Source organism: Telmatherina bonti, assembly GCF_933228915.1.
Source record: "Telmatherina bonti genome assembly, chromosome: 12".
Classification (NCBI taxonomy): domain Eukaryota; kingdom Metazoa; phylum Chordata; class Actinopteri; order Atheriniformes; family Telmatherinidae; genus Telmatherina; species Telmatherina bonti.
The window spans coordinates 2,888,115-2,905,975 of NC_136610.1; the positions used below are offsets into that span (position 1 = coordinate 2,888,115).

General features: G+C 48.9%; 1 protein-coding gene across 3 annotated transcripts in view; it reads right to left on the reverse strand.

Annotated features, from left to right (window-relative positions):
* immt (inner membrane protein, mitochondrial (mitofilin)) overlaps window positions 1-17,861 on the reverse strand; it is a 39,107-nt gene that overhangs the window by 11,495 nt on the left and 9,751 nt on the right. For 2 of the 3 annotated variants that reach the window (XM_079250519.1, XM_079250518.1), the window contains exons 5-10: window positions 12,172-12,258; window positions 10,937-11,089; window positions 8,545-8,678; window positions 4,982-5,085; window positions 2,286-2,421; window positions 627-756 (exon numbers count right to left, since the gene is read on the reverse strand). In XM_079250519.1, the coding sequence (XP_079106645.1) occupies window positions 627-756; window positions 2,286-2,421; window positions 4,982-5,085; window positions 8,545-8,678; window positions 10,937-11,089; window positions 12,172-12,258 (744 nt within the window). Of the gene's footprint in view, window positions 1-626; window positions 757-2,285; window positions 2,422-2,568; window positions 2,722-4,981; window positions 5,086-8,544; window positions 8,679-10,936; window positions 11,090-12,171; window positions 12,259-17,861 lie in introns of those variants that run through there. The other variant, XM_079250520.1, reaches the window with a different exon arrangement.

Sequence of the window (17,861 nt, forward strand, 5' to 3'; positions counted from 1 at the left end):
GCGGTGGATGTTCTCCTGAGGGATCTCCTCCCAGACCTGGACTAAAGCATCTGCCAACTCCTGGACAGTCTGTGGTGCAACTTGGCGTTGGTGGATGGAGCGAGACATGATGTCCCAGATGTGCTCAGCTGGATCCAGGTCTGGGGAACGGGCGGGCCGGTCCAGAACATCAATGGTCTGTGGTCTCCACCTGCAGAACCACTCCTTTATTGGGTGTGTCTTGCCAGTTGCCTATAATTTCCACCTGTTGTCTGTTCCATTTGCACAACAGCAGGTGGAACTGATTGTCAGTCAGTGTTGCTTCCTAAGTGGACAGTTCCATTTCACAGAAGTCTGGTTGACTTGGAGTTACAGAGTGTTGTTTAGGTGTTCCCTTCAGTTTTTATAGCAGTGTATATTATACATCTAATAAGTTCATTCTTTTCCATTTCATTTCAGTGCATGACTCGTGCACATTAATCCGTGTTATCTTGTGTTGCCATAGAAATAAAAACTTTACATCCAGAGGTCAGAAGGTCCTTAACAGGGTGTAGGTCTGAGGTTAGTGCCCATAACGTGGCTACCTGCAGTAAAACACATCAACATGACTTTCTAACAAGGACAGTTTCATGTGTTTTAATGCTCACCCAGTCCTTTCCAGTTAGCCTGGATCTCTGGAGTGAGACTAGTGATTTCCCTTTGGAACTGCTGCTTGGCTTCATTGACCAGTTCACTGTACTGGGAGACAACCTTTGCTTCTGACTCAGCTGTCTGAACCTAAAAAGAGAAATGGCAAAACCACAAGAGACAGCAGCTCCATTAAACAAATCGCAGCTCATTAAATTATGGATATTTCCTTCAAACTGCAACCTCATGGGGGCGGATCCTGAGTCCTAAACCCAGATCCAACATCATACTTTTGCCAACTCAGCTTCTTCAGGAACCTCCTCTTGGCTTTGTTTCAGCCATAAGGGACCCGTGATGTCATCGCACCTCAAGAAGCAGGTGTACTCTCAGTTGTCTAACCTTTTATTTGCAAGGTATCCCAGAAAATACTGTTTCAAAAGCAGTGACATGTAAGACTACTCTAGCAGCCCATCCATCATCCATCCATCCATCCATCCATCCATCCATCTTCATGCAGCTTATCCGGGGTCGGGTCGCGGGGGCAGCAGCCTAAGCAGGGAAGCCCAGACTTCCCTCTCCCCAGACACATTTACCAACTCTGCGGGGGATCCCGAGGCGTTCCCAGGCCAGCCGAGAGATATAATCCCTCCAGCGTGTCCTGGGTCTTCCCCGGGGTCTCCTCCCAGAGGGACGTGCCTGGAACACCTCACCAGGGAGGTCCAGGAGGCATCCTGACCAGATGCCCGAGCCACCTCAACTGGTTCCTCTCGATGCGGAGGAGCAGCGGCTCTACTCTGTTCTCCTCCCGGATGACCGAGCTCCTCACCCTATCTCTAAGGGTGAGTCCGGCCACCCTGCGGAGGAAACTCATTTCAGCCGCCTGTATACGAGATCTCCTTCTTTCGGTCACGACCCACAGCTCATGACCATAGGTGAGGGTAGGAACGTAGATCGACTGGTAAATGGAGAGCTTCGCCTTCTGGCTCAGCTCCTTCTTCACCACGACAGACCGGCGCAGAGTCCGCATTACTGCAGACGCCGCACCGATCCGTCTGTCCATCTCGCGCTCCATCCTTCCCTCACTCGTGAACAAGACCCCGAGATATTTGAATAGGCCTGTCATGGTAACACATTTTGCCGTGTGATTGTCTAAGAAACTATTGATAATATAGATAATAGGGCGGGAAAATCGAAGCAAAAAATCGAATATTGGGATTTTTTGCTTCACAATTTTAAAATCAATTTTTTTTCTCTTGACTGCACGGTTATCTTTGCTATGGAGGAAGAGGCAGAATCTCCTTCCCAGTGAGCATCCTCTCAGACAGGTGGTGGCAGAGTGAATGCAGGCATCAGGCTCATAAACATAAACAATATCTTTATTATGTCAAGGGTGGGAGAAAGTTAACCTAGGCTGACCATAAGGCTACTGTTGACCACGTGTACCAACACTACACTGGCACCAGTGGTACCATTAGCTGAGCTGTTGGTTGGCGCATTCTTGGGGATGTTTGTAACTGTAAAGCAGCAACACAGGTGGTTTACAAGGAGATATAGTCCATGCTGGCTGAAAAATAAAGAGTGTTACCCCGTACACCCTGGACTCCTCACAAAAACACCCTGCAGCCCAACATGCAGAGGGATCCCTTCAACATCTAATGTGTCCGTATGGAAAGTCTTACTTTAGCCACCACTTTGTCCAAATCCACGACCATTTTATGGAGATTCTCCTCTGCTGCTAAGATCAGAGGGCGGGCAGCAGGAATCTTCAGCCCCTTAGAGTCGTCAATCACCAGCCTTAGACCATCCAGGGCTTCACTGCATGAAGCCGCACATGGAAGAGAAAGACGATGATTAGAGGAGCACACGTATATATCACCAGAACATCCTCAGATGTTCACGTCACCAACCAGGTGATTAGGACCATCTGCAAGTTGAGTTTTCAACTTTATTGTGTTTACTAACCACACTGAAAGACCTGCACCATACTTCCCGTGTTCGCTGCAATGTAGAAAAAGTTAATCTGAATGTGTGAGTAGTCCCTCCACTGACGTCCTCTCACATTCACAGAGAGAACACCTCGCCTCAGATCCTGCTCCTTGTATCGTGGTATAATGTTCTACTGATCTGGCTCATGGCATTCCTCTCCGCCTTCTTGTTTTGTACTCCGCCTCCTGCCAGGCATTCCGCTCCGCCTCCTGCCAGGCATTCCGCTCCGCCTCCTGCCAGGCATTCCGCTCCGCCTCCTGCCAGGCATTCCGCACCGCCTCCTGCCAGGCATTCCGCTCCGCCTCCTGCCAGGCATTCCGCTCCGCCTCCTGCCAGGCATTCCGCACCGCCTCCTGCCAGGCATTCCGCTCCGCCTCCTGCCAGGCATTCCGCACCGCCTCCTGCCAGGCATTCCGCTCCGCCTCCTGCCAGGCATTCCGCTCCGCCTCCTGCCAGGCATTCCGCACCGCCTCCTGCCAGGCATTCCGCTCCGCCTCCTGCCAGGCATTCCGCACCGCCTCCTGCCAGGCATTCCGCACCGCCTCCTGCCAGGCATTCCGCACCGCCTCCTGCCAGGCATTCCGCTCCGCCTCCTGCCAGGCATTCCGCACCGCCTCCTGCCAGGCATTCCGCACCGCCTCCTGCCAGGCATTCCGCTCCGCCTCCTGCCAGGCATTCCGCTCCGCCTCCTGCCAGGCATTCCGCTCCGCCTCCTGCCAGGCATTCCGCTCCGCCTCCTGCCAGGCATTCCGCACCGCCTCCTGCCAGGCATTCCGCTCCGCCTCCTGCCAGGCATTCCGCACCGACGACATTCACACCGTCACACAATGACAGGTATTGTGCCCCGCCTCCTGGCAGGACGCGGAGCGGAATGACAGGTATTGTGCCCCGCCTCCTGGCAGGACGCGGAGCGGAATGACAGGTATTGTGCCCCGCCTCCTGGCAGGACGCGGAGCGGAATGACAGGTATTGTGCCCCGCCTCCTGGCAGGACGCGGAGCGGAATGACAGGTATTGTGCCCCGCCTCCTGGCAGGACGCGGAGCGGAATGACAGGTATTGTGCCCCGCCTCCTGGCAGGACGCGGAGCGGAATGACAGGTATTGTGCCCCGCCTCCTGGCAGGACGCGGAGCGGAATGACAGGTATTGTGCCCCGCCTCCTGGCAGGACGCGGAGCGGAATGACAGGTATTGTGCCCCGCCTCCTGGCAGGACGCGGAGCGGAATGACAGGTATTGTGCCCCGCCTCCTGGCAGGACGCGGAGCGGAATGACAGGTATTGTGCTCCGCCTCCTGGCAGGACGCGGAGCGGAATGACAGGTATTGTGCTCCGCCTCCTGGCAGGACGCGGAGCGGAATGACAGGTATTGTGCCCCGCCTCCTGGCAGGACGCGGAGCGGAATGACAGGTATTGTGCCCCGCCTCCTGGCAGGACGCGGAGCGGAATGACAGGTATTGTGCCCCGCCTCCTGGCAGGACGCGGAGCGGAATGACAGGTATTGTGCCCCGCCTCCTGGCAGGACGCGGAGCGGAATGACAGGTATTGTGCCCCGCCTCCTGGCAGGACGCGGAGCGGAATGACAGGTATTGTGCCCCGCCTCCTGGCAGGACGCGGAGCGGAATGACAGGTATTGTGCCCCGCCTCCTGGCAGGACGCGGAGCGGAATGACAGGTATTGTGCTCCGCCTCCTGGCAGGACGCGGAGCGGAATGACAGGTATTGTGCCCCGCCTCCTGGCAGGACGCGGAGCGGAATGACAGGTATTGTGCCCCGCCTCCTGGCAGGACGCGGAGCGGAATGACAGGTATTGTGCCCCGCCTCCTGGCAGGACGCGGAGCGGAATGACAGGTATTGTGCCCCGCCTCCTGGCAGGACGCGGAGCGGAATGACAGGTATTGTGCCCCGCCTCCTGGCAGGACGCGGAGCGGAATGACAGGTATTGTGCCCCGCCTCCTGGCAGGATGCGGAGCGGAATGACAGGTATTGTGCCCCGCCTCCTGGCAGGACGCGGAGCGGAATGACAGGTATTGTGCTCCGCCTCCTGGTACTTTGCTCCGGGCTTTGAAGGAGCTGCTACACCTGCCTTGTCTCTCGTACAAGACTGTCAGCAGATTATTCTGTAACAGTGAGGAACGTGATCCTTTAATAACCTTTTTCACAGGACGCTCCTCATTAGCATGGCTATAAATTGTTAATTCATAGTGAATAAAACTAAAATTATAATTGAAAAATCAGGAAGGCATTTTTCTGTTTATGTCTGCAGTTTACAGTGGGAGGTGTCACTGTTAAATAAATTAAACTATTATTACTGACATTATCGAGAGATTAGATTAAAACTAGAATAATTTTAGCTGTTACACAACCAGAACAATGTTAGCCTGTGTTCTTTACTTTGCCTTCACACGAGCAGCTGTGGCATCATTCACAGCGCCAGTTCTGTCAGCAAGAGCAGCTTCTAGGTCCTTCCAATGCGTAGACTTTTCCTCAGATGGGACCTGCGGAGTAAAGAAAAAGGCTTTAACAGCTCTGAGAAACATCTGGTGCCACAAACAACCACAAACTGGTATCTGCAACATATATGTGGGTTCAGCAACAGATAAAAAGATCATAAAGATAAACAAAAGTCACAAGAGTATTTAAATTATTATAAAATCACAAGCAGTGAGGAAAATGAGTATAAAACTCCCAGCGAAACTGCGATTTCTTTCAACTACAAGTGATGGAGAAACTTTCATCTTAGCTGCATGTCCACTGTGAGAGACCGGCTAAAACAGTCTGCAAATCTCAGAGTATGGTTTTTTTATTCCTTTATTTGTATGTCAGTGCTGCAAAAAAGTATTAAAACACCTGAGAAAATCAATGTTACTATTTAGTACAGGAGCCTTTGTTAGCAATTACGCGCCACAGGAGGGATTCTGGTGTTTTATGTAGTTTATCAGGTTTACAGGAGGGATTCTGGTGGTTTATGTAGTTTATCAGGTTTACAGGAGGGATTCTGGTGGTTTATGTAGTTTATCAGGTTTACAGGAGGGATTCTGGTGGTTTATGTAGTTTATCAGGTTTACAGGAGGGATTCTGGTGGTTTATGTAGTTTATCAGGTTTACAGGAGGGATTCTGGTGTTTTATGTAGTTTATCAGGTTTACAGGAGGGATTCTGGTGTTTTATGTAGTTTATCAGGTTTACAGGAGGGATTCTGGTGGTTTATGTAGTTTATCAGGTTTACAGGAGGGATTCTGGTGTTTTATGTAGTTTATCAGGTTTACAGGAGGGATTCTGGTGTTTTATGTAGTTTATCAGGTTTACAGGAGGGATTCTGGTGGTTTATGTAGTTTATCAGGTTTACAGGAGGGATTCTGGTGTTTTATGTAGTTTATCAGGTTTACAGGAGGGATTCTGGTGTTTTATGTAGTTTATCAGGTTTACAGGAGGGATTCTGGTGGTTTATGTAGTTGATCAGGTTTACAGGAGGGATTCTGGTGGTTTATGTAGTTGATCAGGTTTACAGGAGGGATTCTGGTGGTTTATGTAGTTTATCAGGTTTACAGGAGGGATTCTGGTGTTTTATGTAGTTGATCAGGTTTACAGGAGGGATTCTGGTGTTTTATGTAGTTTATCAGGTTTACAGGAGGGATTCTGGTGGTTTATGTAGTTTATCAGGTTTACAGGAGGGATTCTGGTGTTTTATGTAGTTTATCAGGTTTACAGGAGGGATTCTGGTGGTTTATGTAGTGTATCAGGTTTATAGGAGGGATTCTGGTGTTTTATGTAGTTTATCAGGTTTACAGGAGGGATTCTGGTGGTTTATGTAGTTTATCAGGTTTACAGGAGGGATTCTGGTGTTTTATGTAGTTTTATCAGGTTTACAGGAGGGATTCTGGTGGTTTATGTAGTTTATCAGGTTTACAGGAGGGATTCTGGTGTTTTATGTAGTTTATCAGGTTTACAGGAGGGATTCTGGTGGTTTATGTAGTTTATCAGGTTTACAGGAGGGATTCTGGTGTTTTATGTAGTTTATCAGGTTTACAGGAGGGATTCTGGTGGTTTATGTAGTTTATCAGGTTTACAGGAGGGATTCTGGTGGTTTATGTAGTTTATCAGGTTTACAGGAGGGATTCTGGTGTTTTATGTAGTTTATCAGGTTTACAGGAGGGATTCTGGTGGTTTATGTAGTTTATCAGGTTTACAGGAGGGATTCTGGTGGTTTATGTAGTTTATCAGGTTTACAGGAGGGATTCTGGTGTTTTATGTAGTTTATCAGGTTTACAGGAGGGATTCTGGTGTTTTATGTAGTTTATCAGGTTTACAGGAGGGATTCTGGTGTTTTATGTAGTTTATCAGGTTTACAGGAGGGATTCTGGTGGTTTATGTAGTGTATCAGGTTTATAGGAGGGATTCTGGTGTTTTATGTAGTTTATCAGGTTTACAGGAGGGATTCTGGTGGTTTATGTAGTTTATCAGGTTTACAGGAGGGATTCTGGTGTTTTATGTAGTTTATCAGGTTTACAGGAGGGATTCTGGTGTTTTATGTAGTTTATCAGGTTTACAGGAGGGATTCTGGTGGTTTATGTAGTTTATCAGGTTTACAGGAGGGATTCTGGTGTTTTATGTAGTTTATCAGGTTTACAGGAGGGATTCTGGTGTTTTATGTAGTTTATCAGGTTTACAGGAGGGATTCTGGTGGTTTATGTAGTTTATCAGGTTTACAGGAGGGATTCTGGTGTTTTATGTAGTTTATCAGGTTTACAGGAGGGATTCTGGTGGTTTATGTAGTGTATCAGGTTTATAGGAGGGATTCTGGTGTTTTATGTAGTTTATCAGGTTTACAGGAGGGATTCTGGTGGTTTATGTAGTTTATCAGGTTTACAGGAGGGATTCTGGTGTTTTATGTAGTTTTATCAGGTTTACAGGAGGGATTCTGGTGTTTTATGTAGTTTATCAGGTTTACAGGAGGGATTCTGGTGTTTTATGTAGTTTATCAGGTTTACAGGAGGGATTCTGTGTTTTATGTAGTTTATCAGGTTTACAGGAGGGATTCTGGTGGTTTATGTAGTGTATCAGGTTTACAGGAGGGATTCTGGTGTTTTATGTAGTTTATCAGGTTTACAGGAGGGATTCTGCAGTTTTATGTAGTTTATCAGGTTTACAGGAGGGATTCTAGTGTTTTATGTAGTTGATCAGGTTTACAGGAGGGATTCTGGTGTTTTATGTAGTTTATCAGGTTTACAGGAGGGATTCTGGTGGTTTATGTAGTTTATCAGGTTTACAGGAGGGATTCTGGTGGTTTATGTAGTTTATCAGGTTTACAGGAGGGGTTCTGGTGTTTTATGTAGTTTATCAGGTTTACAGGAGGGATTCTGGTGGTTTATGTAGTTTATCAGGTTTACAGGAGGGATTCTGGTGTTTTATGTAGTTTATCAGGTTTACAGGAGGGATTCTGGTGTTTTATGTAGTTTATCAGGTTTACAGGAGGGATTCTGGTGTTTTATGTAGTTTATCAGGTTTACAGGAGGGATTCTGGTGTTTTATGTAGTTTATCAGGTTTACAGGAGGGATTCTGGTGTTTTATGTAGTTTATCAGGTTTACAGGAGGGATTCTGGTGTTTTATGTAGTTTATCAGGTTTACAGGAGGGATTCTGCAGGTTTATGTAGTTTATCAGGTTTACAGGAGGGATTCTGGTGGTTTATGTAGTTTATCAGGTTTACAGGAGGGATTCTGGTGTTTTATGTAGTTTATCAGGTTTACAGGAGGGATTCTAGTGTTTTATGTAGTTTATCAGGTTTACAGGAGGGATTCTGGTGGTTTATGTAGTTTATCAGGTTTACGTCTCTGGTTTTCTAAATACCGTGATATAAATCACGTATGGTCATAAACCCCCCAAAAATACAGTAATAGCAGTTATAGTCCCTGTAAATCTGAGAGAACAGGATCTCTTTTTAGAGCGCATACCTACCTCTGCTTCCATGGCTTCCTTTAGCCGGTGGGTGTGCTGCATAATGGCCTGCAGGGCTGCTTCTTGAGCTCCTATGGCCTGCAGTGTTGCCTTCGCTGAACTTGCCAGGGCTTCCTCAATTCTGCTGGAGAGAGCTGAAAACCAGAAGGCAGGAGTCTGACAAAGACAGGAGGGGTATAGTGGAGGAGGTGGAATGCTTCTGGACAAGCTAATAGACATTTTTATCTCCAGTCAATTCCTCATGTCTGTTGCCCCTTCAGGTTGTCCACCTGACGTGGACGTCTGCTGTAGTCTAAGGGAAAACCCTGATGCTTCTTTAACACACACGATTTGGACCTGCTGTTCTTCTGCAAGCTTCTGGGAAGAGCTTTTCCAAACACACTCTAAACTTACTCTTTCCTGTTTAAGTTCCTGCCATTTTCCTGATAACTCCTAGATTAAAAAGTAAACAAAAATAAAAAAGTCGTCGGCGTGAATGACGTCGGCGTGGATGCCGTCGGCGTGGATGTCGTCGGCGTGGATGTCGTCGGCGTGAATGCCGTCGGCGTGGATGCCGTCGGCGTGGATGTCGTCGGCGTGGATGCCGTCGGCGTGGATGCCGTCGGCGTGGATGCCGTCGGCGTGGATGTCGTCGGCGTGGATGCCGTCGGCGTGGATGACGTCGGCGTGGATGCCGTCGGCGTGGATGACGTCGGCGTGGATGTCGTCGGCGTGGATGACGTCGGCGTGGATGACGTCGGCGTGGATGACGTCGGCGTGGATGTCGTCGGCGTGAATGCCGTCGGCGTGGATGCCGTCGGCGTGGATGCCGTCGGCGTGGATGCCGTCGGCGTGGATGTCGTCGGCGTGGATGTCGTCGGCGTGAATGCCGTCGGCGTGAATGCCGTCGGCGTGGATGACGTCGGCGTGGATGTCGTCGGCGTGAATGCCGTCGGCGTGGATGTCGTCGGCGTGGATGCCGTCGGCGTGGATGCCGTCGGCGTGGATGCCGTCGGCGTGGATGCCGTCGGCGTGGATGCCGTCGGCGTGAACGACGTCGGCGTGGACGTCGTCGGCGTGGATGTCGTCGGCGTGAACGACGTCGGCGTGAACGACGTCGGCGTGGACGCCGTCGGCGTGAACGCCGTCGGCGTGAACGACGTCGGCGTGAACGACGTCGGCGTGGATGTCGTCGGCGTGGATGCCGTCGGCGTGAACGACGTCGGCGTGGATGCCGTCGGCGTGGATGCCGTCGGCGTGGATGTCGTCGGCGTGAATGTCGTCGGCGTGAATGACGTCGGCGTGAATGCCGTCGGCGTGGATGCCGTCGGCGTGGATGTCGTCGGCGTGGATGCCGTCGGCTGTGAACGACGTCGGCGTGAACGACGTCGGCGTGAACGACGTCGGCGTGGACGACGTCGGCGTGGACGCCGTCGGCGTGGACGCCGTCGGCGTGGACGTCGTCGGCGTGGACGTCGTCGGCGTGGATGTCGTCGGCGTGGATGCCGTCGGCGTGGATGCCGTCGGCGTGGACGTCGTCGGCGTGGATGCCGTCGGCGTGGATGTCGTCGGCGTGGATGTCGTCGGCGTGAATGTCGTCGGCGTGAATGACGTCGGCGTGAATGTCGTCGGCGTGGATGCCGTCGGCGTGGATGCCGTCGGCGTGGATGTCGTCGGCGTGGATGTCGTCGGCGTGGATGACGTCGGCGTGAATGACGTCGGCGTGAATGTCGTCGGCGTGGATGCCGTCGGCGTGGATGTCGTCGGCGTGGATGACGTCGGCGTGAATGTCGTCGGCGTGAATGTCGTCGGCGTGGATGACGTCGGCGTGGATGCCGTCGGCGTGGATGCCGTCGGCGTGGATGCCGTCGGCGTGGATGTCGTCGGCGTGAATGTCGTCGGCGTGAATGACGTCGGCGTGAATGTCGTCGGCGTGGATGTCGTCGGCGTGGATGTCGTCGGCGTGGATGTCGTCGGCGTGGATGACGTCGGCGTGAATGACGTCGGCGTGAATGACGTCGGCGTGAATGACGTCGGTGTGAACGTCGTCGGTGAATAGTCATTTTCAAGTCAATAGTTGAAACGTTTAAAGCTCAAAATTTTTATTGAAAATAATGAAAAGTTCACTGAAATGAGCAAAATACAGATGAAGAAGGCTAAAATGTTTTTGTTGAACCTTAGCTGAAGTAATTATGAAGCTGAAGTCATTAGTAGAAGGATTTCAAGGTAAAAATGGTGTTGAAGTGTCGTAGAAATGTTTCAAAGTTACACTAAATTGACATTGAAATAAAGTTTAAGATGGTTTAAATCTTCCTCTTAAACGGTCAGCTGAAGGAATTACAAAGCTTAATTCCAATTAACAAGTAATTACAATAACACGTCAAACCTGAGCCATGTGTAAGGTTCAACTCACATGCTACCACATCCTGTTCATCCTGGTCCTGCTGAGCTAACCGAGCTGCAACTTCCTCTACAGAACGTTCTCTGGGTGGTCCAGCTGGACCAGCAGACTCAGGATGGACCGTCTCAGTCAGGCCTCCGTGGCTATGGCACTCCTTACAGCCCTCTGGAGAAAACACACAAACAGCAGGTACCACAAAACCAGTCAGCTACTGGTTTTCATGACATTGACATTGAGGAGCAAACAGCCCAACTTTCATGATTTTATTGAGAAAAAACACTGAGGGTGTAGTGTTTGTTCCAGTGACCCCTCCCAGTTTATCTGGACCCCTTGTCCAGCTTTTGAACCCAGTTGTCACTAATTTGGGTTTTAAGTTCAAATGAATTCAATTCAACTTTATTTATATAGCGTCAAATCACGGCAATGCCATCTCAAGACGCTTTACAGACAGAGGGGAAAACATAATGAAGGCCAATTCATAACAGCCTATATAAGGAAACCAACAGATTGAGTTGAGTCCAACTCAATCTCCCATCCTGAGCAAGCACACTGGCGACAGTGGGAAGGAAAAAACTCCCTTTTAACAGGAAGGAAACCTCCGGCAGAACCCGGCTCAGGACAGGCAGCCATCTGCCTCTGCTGTGTGGGGGGAAGAGGACAGAAAGACAACAGACAACAGGAACTGCTACTCCCGGCCAGGGAGACCTGCTGAGACAGGAGACATACATGTTAATGATGCAACACTGTTATTGGGGGGGGGGGGGGGGGGTAAAAGAGAGAGATAAAGAGAAAAAGAAAGAAGCTCAGTGTATCAGGAAATGTCCCTATAGCAGCATAACTAAGGGATGCTAACCATCCCTAGCTATAGGACTTATCAAAAAGATAAGTCTTCAGCCTAGTCTTAAAGGTGGGGAGGGTGTCTGCTTCCCTAACACTAACTGGGAGCTTATTCCATAAGAGAGGGGCCTGATAACCAAAGGCTCTGCCTTTACTCACCTGTAAGAAAACCACCTGATTGGCCAGACAGGTAAGACCCAGACCAGGTCTGAAATGTTTCTTTAAGGTCCACAACCTCCAACCTGACACATCAGACTGGACAAAATCCTGGACCAGAGTCTGGAAGCCAGGAGTCCCTGAAGGCCATGGATCTGGAGCCCAGAACCTAGACTTTGCACCTGACTGAGTTTCCAGATGGCGAGTGAGGGATGAAGAGCCACTGTGAGATGATGAGGATGGAGAAGGTTTACCTTGAGTTGCCTCGGTGTCACAGGGAGCAGGAACGGATGGGACTTCGGTGATGGCTGCGATGATCTGAGTGGCCTCAGCCGAAGCTTCTGGGAGGAGCAGAGAGGATCACAATGCCATCAACCAAACAGCAGAGCTGCGAGCTCCGAAACAGGAAATAGTCACATCTGAACACGCCGAGCTTGACTTAGCTTCAGACTAGGGCAGGGCGATATGACCTTTTAGTAATATCCCGATATTTTTATGGCATGTCATGATATACGATATATATCTCGATATTTACCTAAGTCTTGAATGAATGCTTTGGTGCATACAATCACATCAGAAAGATGATTTTGTGTCTCCATTAAAACATAATTGTTCATACTGCATTAAGATATGCTGATTTTAAACATTCATGCCAAAAGGATGAAATTGTAACGAAGCAAACTGATCAAAACCGTATTTATTGAACAGTTAAAGCAGTGGCAGAAACATGTCATTTTAAAACAAAATAAAGTGCCTTTGCATGATGTAATAAATGCAACGTATGAAAATAGGTGCTCTAGGGGGGACTTTTCAAATGATGAACTATTATAAGGCTTTGCTTTATGGATACGTTTTTGAGTTGTCGTATTTTTTTTAATCGCAGAGTTTAGCGTAGAAATCAGTCTTATAATCCAGGCAGAATGTCCTCGTATCGTCTCCAATAAACGGCTTCAGACAGCTTTTAATTCAGGATTTGATTCCCACTGCTTTCTGTACTTTCTAGAGACATGAGGAGCCAGATAAATATGCTTGTGTCACACACACAGTGGATGAGGTGAATAAGTGACAGAGGCTGTGAATGTAATCAAATAGAATGAATTATTTCTGCGTGACGTGAAAAACGTTGTAATTTCCGTCCCACTCTGTAATCCAGAGCGGGATCAGTGGCGGATTTGGCTGTTCATTGTGACTGTAGGTGGAGTCGTGCAGGTGTCCTCTCTGCTCCTCTGACTGGCTGCAGCTGCAGCCGGAGCGACTGAGTGCTTTAGGACGGGGAGAGACTCTCCTTCTGACAATAACTTTACAATATGCGCTTTAAAGTCAGTCGCCAAAACACCAGGAAAGTCTCCAATAATTCCTGTAAAAGTCGCTAGATTTGTCGCTAGTCGCTTTTCACAAGAAGTCGCCAGATTTAGCGAGAAAGTGTCTCCACGCTGCCTCTCATGACGTAGCACGTAGCTCACGTTATGTACGTAACGAGGTGCGCTTGCTTTAACTCTCTGTGCAAAGCGGTGCAGAGTCGAGGAGGAGGGAGAAAACCCCGCCCACAGATAAAAACACCTGCGTGACAACAGGATACTCCAATATGATGAATATAGACATTTTCTATATCGCACAGAGGACTAGCCACGATATCTCCAGTATATTCGATATATCGCCCAGCCCTAATTCAGGCAGATCTTTTCTGAGATCTAACCATACACACTGTATATAAAAGATGGGCGGAGCTTCCGTGGTGTCACAAGAAGGTTTCAGAAGAGCTGAATTGAAGCTCTTTGGGCAGTTCTTGCTGTCGCCATCTTGGCAGAGTCATGCGTGTTGTCTTTCCCGGAAATTACAAAAATGGGCAAAGTGGTGGAGCTGAAGGGGGGGGGGGGGGGGCTGTGAGCGTGGGGGTGGATGATTGACATCTCGCAAACTGACCTGCCTGTACCTAAGAGCTAACAGGAGCTAAGAGAGAAAGGTGAGCTAACGCGATTTCACACTGTTAAACGGCTAAAAACTGCGGTTGCTCTTTGCATCAGAATATGTGGTACCTGTCAATCAAAAGGACATGGCCCTAAATATGCCGAATTTCAAGAATAAATTACTTTTAAACGGACGAGTTAGAAAAAAATTCACTCCCCCCACAGTTGTCATGAAGGTAAAGCTGACCTATTAAACCTAAAATGGATTTTTGAACCAGGTTGTAAACATGTTTATTTCTGCTGTAAACGTGTTTATTTCTTTATTTCTTTCTTTTTAACATGGGAGTCTACGGGGATTTGCTGGTTCTGGAGCCTCTAGTGGATGAGGGGGGTGGCTGGAATCTTAAAGATGAGGCCTCTGGACTCATGCTGCTGACTGAACACACTGACACAAGCAGGCATGGAAACCTGCAGCTAGGGTTGCACGATTCTGGATGAAACGAGAATCAGGATTTTTTTGCTTAGAATTGAGATCAAGATTCTCTCAGGATATTTTCCCAATGTAATATTAATATTACAATACAACATCATATTACACGTATTACCGGCACATCAACTTGATATACACATTAATTTGATATTCTGACATTTAACAATGGAGGACAAAGTGATTTATGCAATGTGGGTCTAAAGGGATTCAGAATCTACTTTTTTAAAGTGATAGCCTATCCAATGGTAAAATAAAAACTTTTTTTTAAAAAACCCCAAAGAACTGAGTTTATTCATAATATTATACATATTTAGGATGGTTTTGACTCATCTTTTGTTTCTCCCACATTATTCCTCTCTCCTACAACGTCCATCACATTACAGCATATGGCCAGTTTAAACTGGACATTAACAATCTAAATGGACCAAACAGAGACAACAGATGTTAGTTTACATCCCACTCTGTAAACCAGGCTGGGATCAGCTGTGGATTTGCACGTGCACTATTCATTGTGACTGTGCACGTGGACTTGTGCAGGTGTCCTCTCTGCTCCTCTGACCGGCTGGGAGTGCTTTATGATGGGGAGAGACTCCCACCGCTCGTTCCTGACAGTCACTGCTAAACAAGATGTGCTTTCAGGTCAGTCGCCAAAACACCAGAAACATCTCCAGTAACTCCAGTAGCGTCTCCAGTAACTCCAGTAGCGTCTCCAGTAACTCCAGTAGCGTCTCCAGTAACTCCAGTAGCGTCTCCAGTAACTCCAGTAGTGTCTCCAGTAACTCCAGTAGCGTCTCCAGTAACTCCAGTAGCGTCTCCAGTAACTCCAGTAGTGTCTCCAGTAACGTCTCCAGTAACTCCAGTAGCGTCTCCAGTAACGTCTCCAGTAACTCCAGTAGCGTCTCCAGTAACGTCTCCAGTAACTCCAGTAGCGTCTCCAGTAACTCCAGTAGTGTCTCCAGTAACGTCTCCAGTAACTCCAGTAGCGTCTCCAGTAACGTCTCCAGTAACTCCAGTAGCGTCTCCAGTAGCGTCTCCAGTAACTCCAGTAACGTCTCCAGTAACGTCTCCAGTAACTCCAGTAGCGTCTCCAGTAACGTCTCCAGTAACTCCAGTAGCGTCTCCAGTAACTCCAGTAGTGTCTCCAGTAACGTCTCCAGTAACTCCAGTAGCGTCTCCAGTAACGTCTCCAGTAACTCCAGTAGCGTCTCCAGTAACGTCTCCAGTAACTCCAGTAGCGTCTCCAGTAACGTCTCCAGTAACTCCAGTAGCGTCTCCAGTAACTCCAGTAGTGTCTCCAGTAACGTCTCCAGTAACTCCAGTAGCGTCTCCAGTAACTCCAGTAACGTCTCCAGTAACTCCAGTAGTGTCTCCAGTAACGTCTCCAGTAACTCCAGTAGCGTCTCCAGTAACGTCTCCAGTAACTCCAGTAGCGTCTCCAGTAGCGTCTCCAGTAACTCCAGTAGCGTCTCCAGTAACGTCTCCAGTAACTCCAGTAGCGTCTCCAGTAGCGTCTCCAGTAACTCCAGTAACGTCTCCAGTAACTCCAGTAGCGTCTCCAGTAACTCCAGTAACGTCTCCAGTAACTCCAGTAGCGTCTCCAGTAACTCCAGTAACGTCTCCAGTAGCGTCTCCAGTAGTGTCTCCAGTAACTCCAGTAGTGTCTCCAGTAACGTCTCCAGTAACTCCAGTAGCGTCTCCAGTAACGTCTCCAGTAACTCCAGTAGCGTCTCCAGTAACTCCAGTAGCGTCTCCAGTAACTCCAGTAGCGTCTCCAGTAACTCCAGTAACGTCTCCAGTAACTCCAGTAACGTCTCCAGTAACTCCAGTAGCGTCTCCAGTAACTCCAGTAACGTCTCCAGTAACTCCAGTAGTGTCTCCAGTAACGTCTCCAGTAACTCCAGTAGTGTCTCCAGTAACGTCTCCAGTAACTCCAGTAGCGTCTCCAGTAACTCCAGTAGCGTCTCCAGTAACGTCTCCAGTAACTCCAGTAGCGTCTCCAGTAACTCCAGTAACGTCTCCAGTAACTCCAGTAGCGTCTCCAGTAACTCCAGTAACGTCTCCAGTAACTCCAGTAGCGTCTCCAGTAGCGTCTCCAGTAACGTCTCCAGTAGCGTCTCCAGTAACGTCTCCAGTAGCGTCTCCAGTAGCGTCTCCAGTAACTCCAGTAGCGTCTCCAGTAACGTCTCCAGTAGCGTCTCCAGTAGCGTCTCCAGTAACGTCTCCAGTAACGTCTCCAGTAACGTCTCCAGTAACTCCAGTAGCGTCTCCAGTAACGTCTCCAGTAACTCCAGTAGCGTCTCCAGTAGCGTCTCCAGTAACTCCAGTAACGTTTCCAGTAACTCCAGTAACATCTCCAGTAACTCCAGTAACGTCTCCAGTAACTCCAGTAGCGTCTCCAGTAGCGTCTCCAGTAGCGTCTCCAGTAACTCCAGTAGCGTCTCCAGTAACTCCAGTAGCGTCTCCAGTAACTCCAGTAGCGTCTCCAGTAACTCCAGTAGCGTCTCCAGTAACTCCAGTAACGTCTCCAGTAGCGTCTCCAGTAGCGTCTCCAGTAACACCAGTAACGTCTCCAGTAACTCCAGTAGCGTCTCCAGTAGCGTCTCCAGTAGCGTCTCCAGTAGCGTCTCCAGTAACTCCAGTAGCGTCTCCAGTAGTGTCTCCAGTAGCGTCTCCAGTAACTCCAGTAGCGTCTCCAGTAACTCCAGTAGCGTCTCCAGTAGCGTCTCCAGTAACTCCAGTAGCGTCTCCAGTAACTCCAGTAGCGTCTCCAGTAACTCCAGTAGCGTCTCCAGTAACTCCAGTAGCGTCTCCAGTAACTCCAGTAACGTCTCCAGTAGCGTCTCCAGTAACGTCTCCAGTAACTCCAGTAGCGTCTCCAGTAACTCCAGTAACGTCTCCAGTAACTCCAGTAGCGTCTCCAGTAGCGTCTCCAGTAGCGTCTCCAGTAACGTCTCCAGTAACGTCTCCAGTAACGTCTCCAGTAGCGTCTCCAGTAGCGTCTCCAGTAGCGTCTCCAGTAACTCCAGTAACGTCTCCAGTAATGTCTCCAGTAACGTCTCCAGTAACGTCTCCAGTAACGTCTCCAGTAACGTCTCTAGTAACGTCTCTAGTAACTCCAGTAAGAGTTGCTAGATTTGTCGCTGGTCACTTTTAACAAACAAAAGTCGCCTTGGGGGTTTGCGAAGTCGCCAGATTTAGCCAGAAAGTTGCCAAGTTTTTTCCTACCAGCCGGCATCTGCGTCACGTGGCGTAAGGATCCGCCGTTGTCGTTTGTTGAGGGAGAAAGAGGGAGCGCTTGTTTTGATGCAGGTGATGTCCCAGTTGGAAATGCTGTACATTCGTGGTCTTTTTTCTTTTTTTTTAAATCCTCGTCATTTGAAAATGAGATCGTATGAATCGAGGTCGGGATATTTTAACAGTTAATTGTGCAACTTTATCTGCAGCCGTCATAGTTAATACCTTCTTCCTCCGCGTGTTTCCACACCTATGTAGGTAGGAAACATCAACAGGAGGATCACATGACCAGTCCAGAGCTCTGCTGCTTGGC